Source organism: Gavia stellata, chromosome 3 (genome assembly GCF_030936135.1).
Source record: "Gavia stellata isolate bGavSte3 chromosome 3, bGavSte3.hap2, whole genome shotgun sequence".
In the NCBI taxonomy this organism is placed as follows: Eukaryota; Metazoa; Chordata; class Aves; order Gaviiformes; family Gaviidae; genus Gavia; species Gavia stellata.
The window spans coordinates 15280148-15293705 of NC_082596.1; the positions used below are offsets into that span (position 1 = coordinate 15280148).

General features: G+C 44.0%; 1 protein-coding gene across 2 annotated transcripts; it reads right to left on the reverse strand.

Annotated features, from left to right (window-relative positions):
• Positions 1-4677: 4677 nt before the first annotated feature.
• On the reverse strand, positions 4678-10918 carry CCN3 (cellular communication network factor 3). Of its 2 annotated transcripts, XM_059815344.1 has the most exons (5): positions 10859-10918; positions 10525-10756; positions 9935-10186; positions 7876-8084; positions 4678-5858 (listed from the first exon to the last, which is right to left on the reverse strand). In XM_059815344.1, the coding sequence occupies exons 1-5, from the start codon at positions 10916-10918 to the stop codon at positions 5562-5564; spliced, it is 1050 nt and encodes a 349-aa protein (XP_059671327.1). In that variant the 3' UTR covers positions 4678-5561. The 2 variants fall into 2 exon arrangements, with proteins under 2 accessions (XP_059671327.1, XP_059671326.1); XM_059815343.1 differs by having other exon boundaries at positions 10525-10918.
• Between the last annotated feature and the right edge of the window lie 2640 nt (positions 10919-13558).

Here is a 13558-nt window from a genome sequence, read left to right on the forward strand (position 1 = left end):
TTGCTAAACTGCAAATCGTTCAATTAAATCAATTGAACAGCAATGGCTATTCCCTACTGTTTCTCTGAGTCGAAAGGCTTAGTATGAGACTAATTTCATGTTATTCCAGCAAGCTCACTCTGGCAATCTTCTGGGCTCCCTCTACAGTCCATGGAGAGAACATGAGATTTTAAAGATGTGCTTAATCATAAAGAAACAGGCTGTTAGCTCTAACTTTACGCATTTATAGGAATAACAGTGTTAACTGCAGGGATTTAAACAAATATAAACCATATTTACTAGATATTTGCAAGTAAACTGTTCCTCTCACAGCTGCATGGTAGGTCTCTTGACTGATATCAGTGTTGTGTCTCTGGTCATAAAACAGGTGTTCATACCTGTGTAATGCATAAACTGGGATTGGTAATGGGAAAATCAGAGTGGAATTTTCCCACAGGTCATGCTAAATTTGATGGCTGCACTAGAGAGCTCATATTACAAGATTTACATGGGGGACATAACTAGAATGGCTTTTGAAAATTCTGTTAATGCAGAGGGCTTTGGTACAAAAAAAATAGTTTATTATTCCTTCAAAAATTAAGAATAAAAATAAGTTCCAATGTAGTAAATTGTCAGAGGAGAGAAATAAAATCCTATTTCATGAAGTTCAGATGTGTCATAAGATATAAATATTAGGCCTAGGAATAGTAACTAAATTCCTTCCCATCCATCTCCCCACACACCTATAAATCAATAAAAAAAAGAGTGAAGACAAATTATAGCCTGGACTAGAAAGAAAAAAATAGGGATATTCTATTTTTCCTGGACTTTTTATTGTACTACTCCTGGAATTATACTGGAATTATACTGGAAAACAGAAAAGGTGAAGCCATGATCTTACTGAAATCAATTGTAGAATTTTACTCACTGTGAGTTCTTCACTCTAGTATCAGGCATCCAGTTGACGAGGTTGACAACATAGTCAGTGAAGGAAAAAAAAAGACATATTTGCAATATATCTTTGACTGCTACATTAGACAAATTCAAAGCAGATTAAATGCAAGGTGAAACAGTCCTGGAAGTAGCTACAAATATCGCTACTGGGTATTTGTTGCTGTAGCGGGTAACAATGGCTATCATCAACAACACTTACTAAAGGTGCACTTGGCCTACCAGTTGCTAACACCAGAAGCTGTTAAATTGAATGAATAAATAAATAATTAAATAAGGTTTCTAACTAGCTTATTTTTGGGACAGTCCTTGACTGGTAGTAGCAAAGGAAAGGTATATTTGTTCAGACAGTATGGGGTGAACAAGTCAACCAGCATATTTTGTGCTTGTTCCATCAACATATCATGCTCAGTATGTATCTCAGTATGGACCTATACATTGAAAGTCAGGTGATATTCCCTGAAATCCTCAGCTGGGAATCCTGGGATATATTGCTGACAGTTGAACAAATTCATGTTGCTCAATCTGAATAATTTAGCTTTGTTTGGGAAAATCGCAGCCCTAAACCAGGAAAGTTCAGGATTTTATCATTGGAGTTCACTTATACAAATGTCACAGGTTTGACACACCACTGTTGTGTTTTAATTAAATCAGTGCCATGACCTTTTGCAGGAACATGCTGAAATTGGCCCAAAGTCTAAGCTAGTAATTGTCCATATTAAAGTAAAACAAATCTAAATTAATATAACAAAGCTGATTCCAGATGAAAAGTTGTATCAACTGAGTTGAGGTAAAAATAGACGCTGAATTTGTTTTATGTATATAGTCTAAAAGACAGTGGAGAACTTTGGCTCCTTTTTTCCAGAGGAAACATTTGTGTTCCTTTCTAAAAGATATTTTTCCTGCTGAAATGCTACAGCATTGGAAGAAGACATTGAGATTGCAGTAGTTCTGGTGTTAATAAAAATAGCTAGTAAGGATTTGAACACTGTAGCACTTTTCTTTCATGAAGGTTATAGTGCTCATAACAGTGCAACTCCCTTCTCACAAAATGGGTTGAAGACGTGGGGATCATGTAGAGCAGCACTAAGGAAGGGTACTGGGGGCATTTTGGCACTGGATGTGCTGAAGTGGAGACCGTAGTTTAAAGTGTTGGGGAAATGTCTATAGACAAAAGGAGTTACTCGAGTTAGAATTAAACTCATATGCCATAGTGCACATAGTCCTCTCTTCAAAGGAAGTGATGGACAAGCCACAATAAGTGTCTCAGCAGGAAGCTGGGTTTATGTCTTTTCAAAAATATCAGAAATTAAACTCCTGCCTTTGGAGGGGAAAACCCCACAAACTTAAGAGTAGCGGATGAACTTAATGTACAAGGGATTGTGGGTTCATATCCCAAATAAGCTCTTCAATTTACCTGCAAAGGGGAAGCTACCTATTGAAGAGCTTCCCCCTGGTGCCTGTGCTTTGCTTATAAGATCCAATAAAAGGAAAACATGAGGAATTATGTGAAAATCCAGACAACTTGAAGGGAAGCAAAGGAGAAGGAGAAGCAATGCAACAATGACAAACTGATGCACAAGTATAAATTACTTTGGGTGTGAACGGAGTAGATGAACTGTCAAAATAAAGTGATTGAGTGAACCATTTTGTTTCTTAGGAAATTAGTGGTTAACTGCATTCCTCCCTAATTACACCTGGCTCAGGATTAGCTGGGTTTTACTAATCCAAAGACCGTTTACGTTTGTCCAGGCAGTCAAATGCTGCATTGCTCAGTAGTTGATGCATCTCGTGCAAATCAAGATGCATGTAATTTGCAAGATGATCCTCAGAAATACTCGATAGCTTGTGTTGTATTAGAAAAGCATTGCACAAACCAGCGTGATTCTCAGGGTGGGGCAGACAGACATGTGGGGTGAAAGTAGTTTTAAATAATCCTTCTTCCGTCTCTCCTATATTCTAACCAGCTCTTTAACAACTCCTCAGCCACCTAGAGGAGTCCTGGCCTCCTGCTCTCCAGCACTCAGCATTTCCTAGCACATAAGGTTGCTGGGATGCAAAACCAGGAAGAACTTTACAAACTCTCTACATTAGAGAGACGCGGACCTGTCGGAGCTGGTCCAGAGGAGGGCCACAAAAATGATCAGAGGGATGGAACACGTCTCCTATGAAGAAAGGCTGAGAGAGTTGGGGTTGTTCAGCCTGGAGAAGACAAGGCTCTGGGGAGACCTTGTTGCAGCCTTTCAGTACTTAAAGGGGGCTTAGAAGAAAGATGGGGACAGACGTTTCAGCAGGGCCTGTTGCAGTAGGACAAGGGGTAATGGTTTTAAACTAAAAGATGGTAGATTCAGACTAGATATAAGGAAGAAATTTTTTACAATGAGGGTGGTGAAACACTGGATCAGGTTGCCCAGAGAAGTTGTGGATGCCCCATCACTGGAAGTGTTCACGGTCAGGTTGGACGGGGCTCTGAGCAGCCTGATCTAGTTGAAGATGTCCCTGCTTATTGCAGGGGCGTTGGGCTAGATGACCTTTAAAGGTCCCTTCCAGCCCAAACCATTCTATGGTTCTATGATTAGGAATTAACCAGTGCAAGGGCAAGGAGTGTGCATGTATGCATCAGCATGTGCCTGGTGAGGGACAAGACTAGTCTTGTTCCAGCTGTTTGAACAGCATAAAGCAGGCAGGCATGTGTTGATAACAATAGCAATGACTACAAAGAAATTGATCGTTGGCACAGTTAGTGGGGAAAGCCATGCAAGAGTCCAGGTGGGGACCCAAGATCTATCTAACCTTAACTGAACCAGAATGGGTTTTAGCACCAGGGCCTCATACTTTCAAGAATGACTTAACTAAAAAACTTCAGCTGTTGATGCTTGTTTACAGTTAACTTTACTTTAGGTTTCATTGGCTAAAATGGGCATTTAGATGTCTACATGTAGACACCAAATTTAGGAGACTTAACCTAGAGCTGAATTCCAACCTGCGTGTATCTCAGGAATTACCAAACTGGAGGTTGCTAGCTTCTCCAGAGTAGGAGGACGCTAGGCCAAATATGCTGAGATTTGGCCTTCTGCCCCTTTTCTCAAGAGAGACCTGTTTCCTACCACATAGTTATAGAACAGTTGTGGCATAAGGACTACTCTGCTATCTCTAGCAGAGAGAGACACACACTGAGCTAAGCTTGGGCCCACAGTCTAGGCAGCTGAATGTATGCACAATTGTACTTATGACCTGTTTGCACAATCCTGTTACATACATGATTTAACATATGTGAAACTGCCACCCTCAGGCTCTATATTCCTTGAGGATATTACCATAAAATATCCAGCAAAAGCAGGGTCACAGCCTGCTTTTATGAGGCAGAAATGCTGCAATACACAATTAAATACTTCATTAGACCCCAACCCAAACTCCAGATCACGTAATTATTCTTCCCCACAACCACTATGTTTCAGGGCACACGGCATCCAAACCTAACTTTATTTACATCATCCTATCTCCCAGGCTAACTTACTCTGAAAGAAACCTCCCTTCTAATGTGTGCCTCACAAATTATTCATCCTCTCCTGTACCAAGACACTGCATACCTGTTAGGGCAGTGATTAGGATAAGGTACGCTAAGAACATCAAAAGATAGGGTCTTTTGATTTTAGGAGTCTGCAGACCCTTTTTCTTCCCATTGCTTTTAGCTGTGAAAAGTTGGTAGTTTAAGAAAAACTTTAGGAAAAAATATTTTGAATCACATAAAGTTTATTTACTCAGTAAAGTTATATTACAATATATACAGTTTCTATTTACATATACACCTTTCTAAGAAATGAAGCACCATATGATACAGTTAGGATTTTAGAGGAATTTACAGAAATCTTATTTTTGCATCCAAATATTTATATCTACAGAAACACATTGGTTAGAACTAAGTTCTCCTAAGATGCTGACTTAGGTGGGGTTTGGATTAGACTGGTAGTGAAGTTACCAAAGAGGAATTTAATTGCTGTCAGCTATCAATCTGCCGTGCTTCAGGATATGAGATCTTAGCTATGTCATTTCTGGGGCTATGTGCAAACTTAATCCTCACAGAAAGTCAGAGGTACAGATAGAAGGTATTTTATAACACACAAGAATGCAACACTTTCATCAGTAAGATTTTTACTGTCATCAGAAACAGTTTCATTAGAATGGAAAAAGAACACTGCTTAAGTGTTTATACACATTATGCAAAGTGAAGTTAAGAACCTGGAAGCTTATGCGAAATTGTATCATGCATTCCCCAAGGAATCCATTTACTTTTAAAGAGCCCAGTCTTACAGCTTCTGAAGCTTGTGGCATGATCCCCTCAACTCAAGGAGAAAGACTAGCTGTTTGCTTTGTAATCTTTATGCCACCGTCAAGAAAAAAAGAAGGCTCTGTCCAAGGTACAAAATTTCCTTCAAGTGAATAAAAAACATTTGGAGGGGGAAAAGTAAGATGAGGTATTTAATAAACTACGGGAAAAAAGAAAGCACCTAGACTGTTTTGAAAAACATCTGCATTTTGAAAAACATTTGTAATTGTTACATTCACCTGATTGTGGGTCAAGTTTTGTATATAAACTATTTATACCTTTTGCACTACCTAATTTATGCTTTTCATATTTTTGCCTCACTAGACGTCGGATCTAATGGCTGGAAGAAAGCATTGTTACTCTGAGGACAGTTGTTATGACAGACACAGGTGTTGATCAACATCATTGGCTTTTTTAGGACTTTGCTGTGAGGACAGCGGAACTCAACTTGAATAGTTTTGGTGTTGTGTGGGGTACAGCATCGCCCGTCATTGCAGAGGCCACAGTAACGAGGTTTGTATGTCTGCACACTAGTGCAGTTCTTGTATTCAAAGTGAACAGCTTTCAGGGACTTCTTTGTTCGGATACATTTCTTCCCTTTCTAAGAGAAATGTGAAGACACATTAGATACATCATTGCATAAGACAGAAAGCAATTAAAAATTGACATGGAAGGATATAGGTCTACTCTGAAAATTTAGATTTGTTGTCTTTGCTCGTTCAACAGCAATAAGGCTCTGCAGCTACTTCAGTAGTTACTTACAGGTAACTCCTGCAAGATCTGCCCTTTGCCACCAGTGTGTTATTGAGCCAGTAATAAATGGTAAAAAATTAAAGCCCACTCTTATCATCTGAGACAAACCAAACCAAAATTCATTATGAAACTATAGTCTACTGGAAAACTTCTCAGGCTAGTGTAGTTTCATCAGAGAATGAGGAAGCCAAATGAGCAAGTTACAGGAGTAGATTCAGGGATAAAAAAGAGGGTTAAAACGAACCTCAAAAGTCATTGCCAATTCTTGTGACCCAAGGCAGAATCAGCTTTATCCATGATATTCTTAACAGACAGTTGGAAGCCTTCAGTGAGAGAGACTCCACATCCGCCCCAGACAATCCTAACAGTTCACTATTCTTACCGCTTGGAAGGTTTTCACTCATGTCTTAATTTTTATGCAGTCTAAACTCACTATTTCTTGTTGTGTCCCCCATGGACTCACAACAGGCTGCAGTATCTGAACACATTTAGAACGCATATCCATTCTCTTGCATTTGGAACAAGTTCAATTCAATCAATTTTTCCCTAGCACAACACGTTTTCTAGACCTTTGATCATTCTTGTTAGTTTCCCCAACTCTTCCCAAATATTTCATATCCTTTTCAAAACACAGTATTTAAAACTGCATGGAGTATTCAGCAAAGGCCTTAGCAATGCTTTCCAACACTCAGAACGTGACATAAAGTGATGGTCCTTTTACCTAGCTGCATGTTATTCTCCCTGATAGTAATACTTGTATAATGTGTAGAAGCAGCAGAAAAGTCGGCTCCCTTAGATACACATTTATTGCACCTGAAGTGTCAGTGTTGGATTTGCTTTTGGAAAAAGCATCATCAGGATTAAGATAAGGTTTAATTTACCCAGGCAGATTTTGTAGGATTTCACACATTTCTCTGCAGTTCCAGATGCTCAACAGACTAGAAATCTGACAAACCCATCTGCATGATTGGAGCAGCTCTGAACTAGACATACGGGTAGTACATACATATACATACAAGTAGTACAATTGCATTTGTGGGAGAAGTTAGACTGCACATGCAATATATCTAATCTGTTTGGCATGGCTCAAATTATCATACAATTGTAGAATCATAGAATGGTTTGGGCTGGAAGGGACCTTTAAAGGTCATCTAGTCCAACGCCCCTGCAATAAGCAGGGACATCTTCAACTAGATCAGGCTACTCAGAGCCCTGTCCAACCTGACTGTGAACACTTCCAGTGATGGGGCATCCACAGCTTCTCTGGGCAGCCTGATCCAGTGTTTCACCACCCTCATTGTAAAAAATTTCTTCCTTATATCTAGTCTGAATCTACAACTTTTAGTTTAAAACCATTACCCCTTGTCCTACTGCAACAGGCCCTGCTGAAAAGTCTGTCCCCATCTTTCTTCTAAGCCCCCTTTAAGTACTGAAAGGCTGCAACAAGGTCTCCCCAGAGCCTTGTCTTCTCCAGGCTGAACAACCCCAACTCTCTCAGCCTTTCTTCATAGGAGACATGTTCCATCCCTCTGATCATTTTTGTGGCCCTCCTCTGGACCAGCTCCAACAGGTCCATGTCTTTCCTGTACTGAGGACTCCAAAGCTAGGTACAGTACTCCAGGTGGGGTATCATGAGAGCGGAGTGGAGGGACAGAATCACCTCCCTTGACCTGCTGGAGGTGCAGCACAAAGCTACTGAGCAAACATGGCAAATCTAATTCTTACCAAAAACACTGGGCTTGCTGCACATATGCTAAAAGGTGTATTTATGTACACTTTTATCTGGAGCATTCTAGATCATAATATTGCAACCTTGGAATTACAGCTGAAGAGACTCTGTTCCTTTGCCACTCTTTGCAGCGTACCTTATCAGATGGCTCTTCATTTTCACAAGGTCTTATCATGCAAAGCCGTGTCTGCTTCACCATCTCACACTGTTGATTTCTGTTGGTAACACGGGTGGAAAAGCCCATTCCACAGCTTTTGGAACAAGCACTCCATTCTGTTGTCTGCTCAATACAATTGGCACTTGAATCTGACACATCGATCCCGAGTGTGGCCTCTTGTCTGTAGGCTGGAGACAAAAGCCCACAGAACTTTATTATAAGAAAAACTCATGTGAAAACCCATTTTCTAACTGAACTCTACCACATCTGGGAAGAAACAGGTGAGAGAAAAACAAGGTCCAAAATCCATACTTTTGACAGGATTTAGGAATTTTAAAAGCTGCCTTTTTAGGAGCCCTGGATGGCAACTTCCTCCATCTAAAAATAACAAAAAGGTGCATATCGGTGTAATCAGCAAAGCATTTAGATTCAGTTCACTCAAGTCCACAGCTGGAAGAATTATTGCCAATTTTTTAACCAATTTAGAGCTCTACTTTAATAACCTTTTATTCCTCATTCTTTCCAATGGAAATACATCACAAATTTGTTTTAAAGCTATGTCATAAAAATATTTATATTGGATATGATTTGAGAGAGGCTGAATGATTCATCTAAACTAATAAACAGCATGGATGTAAAGTCCTTTATTCCGAGAGTCATAAAGTCACCCAATCTTGTCAATTATTGACAGATTATAGCCAGGGTGATGGGGGGGAGGGAGGAAGGAAGTAATTTCCAGGAGTTATCACAGCTACTCAAAGTCATAGCCAACTCTGATCATCGTCCTGCCCTCATGACAGTGTTAAGCTGTGTTACGCAAATATTGCTAACTGTATCGTTTGGTTCAGCGGTTATCACAGGAGTAAACAGAATGAGGCAACACAACTGAGATGTCAGTCACAGCTCTTGCTGTTAAGCTCCTCTACAACAGCATTTTTGCCTTCTGCATGGTAAAGCTCCAAAAAGGTGGCCTCCCAAGAGGGATGGCCATTGCTAGAAAGAATGCAGATAATCCATCTGGAGGCATTTTACAGATTAGCCTGTCACTGTCAAACAAATCAAAGAAAAGAAAAAATAGTAGAAAGGTGGCAAGCTTTTTGCTTATACCTAATGTGCCTTACAACTGACACTTCATAGCACTCTGAAAAGTTACCAGAGCTTTTCTTCCTGGATCCTTCCTTACTTGTTTTTCAAATGGATTAGCTGAGCATAACTGCTTAAGACCACAAAGAGCAGTGACTGGAAGAGAATGCAGTGCTCTCAACTCTCAGTAAAAGTAGCTTATGAAAATTGAACTAATAGTCTAATTTAAAGGGGATGGAGACATAATTCAGTAAGAAAACAGAGGGAAAATATTATGTAGCTTTATATTATTCAATTACAAAAGCACGGCATGAGTTCTGTGTTTTGGAATGGGATTTTTTTTTTTCAGATCTACTCACTGTGTTTATAACCACTGCTTCTCCAAGTACTTTGTAATGCTTTTGATGCCAACAATAATGATGAGAGCTCTAGCACAGACAGGCAGGAATTTGTTGGCATTTTAGCTACCATGCTGACCACTTGTAATAACTGTGGAATTTAGGGGGAAAAAAGCCTCCTGTAGACTAAGCTGTTAGAATAGTATTTATGATGTAACATATTCTTCCACAGCAATTAGCAAGACTGCGGCTTTGATTTTGGCGGGGGGGAGGGAAATGTTTGGAGATTTGTGAGCTTGCCCCTGTTTTATTCCACCCACAGAACTACCCTGTACCAGATAAACAGCAATTTCAGAACTGGGAACTAACTCAAGTTAACTACCTTTTAAAACTGCTATACACATTCATCCTCTGAATATCTTTTCTTTTACCTACTGAGCTCTGCCTTTATTCGTAACCACTGCTATACTTACTGGTGACTCTAGATGAGAAAAAAGATCAGAAAAAAACGACGACACAAAGCAATATGTCTTAGATTTGGCAACCCCATGGGTATTTCCAGTACGATACCACCTCATCCTCACAATGACTGTGATAATTAGTTACAGTTTCCTCACCAGCCATAGCAAAACCTCCCAAAATCACTTCATCTTTAGGGTCACAGATCCACTTCTCACAGCACTCTCCAGGGACTTCAATTTTCCTGGGGAAAGGACAGTCGGGGCCGGGGAGCAGCAGGTCCAGGTTACAGCGGGGCAGACAGCCGATCTGTCCGTCTCGGCAGGTGCACTGGTACTTGCAGCTGGGCTGGAATGTTTCCCCGTTGCGATAAATCATCCCATCAAACACACAGTTGTCTCCCTCCAGCACTGGTGAGAAAAGTGAATGCACTTCCCTCAGACAGGGCACCCCGCACCCTCCCCATGCCTCCCAAAACACTGCGGCGGGCGTCCCTCCCAGTCCCGGAGCGGGCCACACTTGACACCCCTCCCGCAGCCGCGAGAGAGCCCTCGGCCCGCCGCCGTCCCGAGGAAGAGCCCCTTCACCTGAGGGAAGGCGGGAGAAGAGCGGGACAGCGACACCCTCCAGCGGACACTGCAGCCGGCCCCGGCCCGGGGCGGGTCTCCCCACCGCTCCGGGGAGGGCTGCCGCAGGCGGGGGACGGCCTTCCAGCACCGGCGTCTCCCGCCCGCCTGTCGCCACCTACCCATGCAGATGCCGGCGGCCCCGCCGCTGTCCTCGGGGCCGCGGTCGCAGTAGAGGCCGCTGCTCTCGTCGCAGGGCAGCAGCGGCGAGCAGCTCTCGCCGCGCTGCCGGGCGCACACCAGGCAGCAGGAGCAGCCGTCCAGCACGGCGGGCACCCCCGGGGCGCAGCGCGGCGGCTCGGCCGGGCAGCGCCCGCCGCAGGGCCGGGAACACGCCGGCTCCCGGCCGCTCACCTGCGGGGACAAAGCGGCCCCCAGGGCCGGGTCACGGGGCCGGCCCGGCCGCCGGCGCCGGTTCCCCCTACCCGCCGGCCCCGCCGGGCGCCCCGCACTTGCCTCGCACAGCCGGAGGAGGAGCAGCACGGCGAGCAGGCCCTGCCCGCCGCCCGTCGCCATGGTCCCGGCCACCGCCTCCCCGCCGCGGCGCTCGGCTCTGCCGGCAGAGCCATTGCAGCCGCTTATATAGAAGCCGTTGGGGACCCCCCTCCACCACCCCCGCCCCGCGGCGGGCAGCGCGGGCCGGAGGCGGGGAGCTGGAGCCGGGCCGGGCGCTCCGCTCCCCCCGCTCCTTCCGCCACCTGCCCCTGCGGCGCCCAGCCGCTGCCCCAGGCCCGCCGGGCCCGCGCGGCCCTGCCCTGCCCGGCTCCGGGCGACACAGGCGGGAGCCCTCTCCCTGGAGGCGTTACTGGAGAGGAGACTGAAGCCCCGAGGGCAGAGCCGGCCCCTTCCCAAGGGCCGGGCCGGTCGGGCGCCGCACGCCAGGGGCTCCCGCGGGCGGGAGCTGCCGCCCTCAGCCCGGCCCTACAACCCCCATACCCACCCCGTTTGCCCGCAGGCATCTCCCACGCGAGCTACGCTGCCGGTTGTAAATTGTGGAGAAGCGCGATGCTGCCTCTGCTGCTGAGGGGCTCCGCCACGGTCTCTGGTACAAGCGGCATGGTTGGGCAGGGCTTGGTGTTCGAGACTGGCTGCCCCAAACACAAGCACCTCGCAGGACTACACCACTTCTGTCCCTGGAGTGAGGCTTCTTGAGCTTTGCAGGCATTATGGAGGCCACAAATAGGCCCCATGAAGATAAGGGGCTGTGGGGGTGATGTGTGCACCTCAGGAAACTCTTCAGTTTCAAGTCGCAGGCACTGTTTGTTACCAGAGAGCCTCGAGTATATTGGCGGGTGGGAAAGAGAAGTTGCACAAGGAGCCCTCTGTGCTCTGCACAACGTGGTGTGTTGAAACCGTAACAGATTCCCCAGGCTCGCATGGCGTATGCAACTGTGGAAGATCCAGAGCCGACATGTCAGGCTTCAGGAATGCTTTGGGGAACTAACTCCAGTGGCCTGTGTTGTGCAGTTATTTTTGTGTGTGCAGGATGGGTTTAGGCCAAGTGTAAGGGAGACTAAATCTGTTAACAGGTTTTACTTGTCCGGAATTGCCTTCTGCCCAAGGCAGGCCTTCTTGGGTCTTGCTGGGATACAGATATTCTCTATCCCCGGTTGTCTGGGACAGATAATACGCACTGGATTCTGTTGTGGCTTGTTAAAGAGAAAATATTTGAAAAATAAACAGGAGTTGTAGACAGACTAGTGAAAACAAGATGCCTTTTAAGCTTAAGACATGACACAATTGATACTCATGAATTTACAAGGCTGCTGTAGCTCTAAGCCAAAGCAATACTCAGCACAAAAACAAATCACCAGATACAAGTTTCATTTTGGATAAAAGTCACCATTCCTTTCTTGATGCTGAATGACAACAGTGGGTTTCTGAAGAAGCCTGTCATTCTGGCCAAAGCAGAATTCACCGGCGCAGAAACACGTTATCTTTGGTCATATGTTGGCCCTTCGTTTTCTCATTCACAAACAGGAGGACCAGGCAAGGCAAACACTGGGTTGTTCAAACCTTACTACCAGCTTGGGCATGGGTTTGAGGTTATTCCAGTCATCCACTGCCTTACATGTCATTTCACTTTCCTTATCTCCTTTCTTTTTTTTCCCCCTTGCTTCTTTGCCTCTTGCCTCTGATTTAGGCAGTCAGCACAAAGCCACTTTTTGCGGTGTCCTGCTTGTGAACAGAATGACCAATGCTATTGACCAAGCGTTAAGATTTGCTAAAGAGAAGCAAGGCTGATCCTGTAGTTTTCCCAGAAGCAAGACTGTAAACTAGAGGGGCACATACAAGATCTGGTTTTGCCTGTCCCTCCCTACGTGAATCTGATGATGTTTTCTGGGCCAATAATCATTCACAGCCACTGAAAGTTACCTTCTCTTTCAGTGAGATTACTTCACACCACTTTTAAATATCTTCTGGTGTATAAGAAAGGTTTCACCACAGAAAACTGCAGAGAGAATCAAAGAAATGAAAAGAATATTTACCAGCATACTTAATTTGGAAAAAATAACTGGGTTACATGCATTTAATAACTTCAGTAAGTTGCTATTTCTTTATAAAATACTAGTTATGAAAATAAGGTGATACTGCGGTTTAGTACAATAGGGACAAATACCTTTTCCTGGACATTTCAGTCCCTCCAAAGCATGCATAGTTTGGAATCCATTAGAACTACCAGTTCTAGGATGCTGCTTCACCTTCCTAACAGTGAATCTTTTTGTCTGTACTTGTTTTACAACTTTTTTAAGGGCGACATACTTTTCTTATCATATGAAAATACCCTTTGTTACTCCTCACAGAGTAAAATATGATCAGGTGGAGGGGTTTCTTTCTGACTCAGCTGGTGATGAATAACGTTTATTCATGATATAAAATTAGTAGGTACAAATAAATATTTTAGTTTCTCTGGGTTTGCTTTTTTTAAAGAACTGTATTTAAGTGAGTTAATATTTGGGTCAACACCTTGGCTCTAGCTGTTGCAAAGAGTAATCCCTCCTAATATGTAAATAAATTAACCTCTGCTCTTCACTCTGCAGGAAGACACAGCCGGAGAACAATGTCGAGGTGTGAGTTCAGGAACAGAGTCCAGCAGCAGAGTCCCAGGATTAAGAATATACTTAACGGCTTTCCTACACCAGGGTCGCAGCCAAG

Coding starts and splice junctions, on each gene's coding strand:
- CCN3 (XM_059815343.1), bottom strand. CDS start 10,918: ATGGCGACGGGCGGCGGGCAGGGCCTGCTCGCCGTGCTGCTCCTCCTC. Junction 10,187..10,524: donor GGCCGCCGGCATCTGCATGG/GTAGGTGGCGAC, acceptor TTTTCTCACCAG/TGCTGGAGGGAGACAACTGT. Junction 5,859..7,875: donor ATGAAGAGCCATCTGATAAG/GTACGCTGCAAA, acceptor CATTTCTCTTAG/AAAGGGAAGAAATGTATCCG.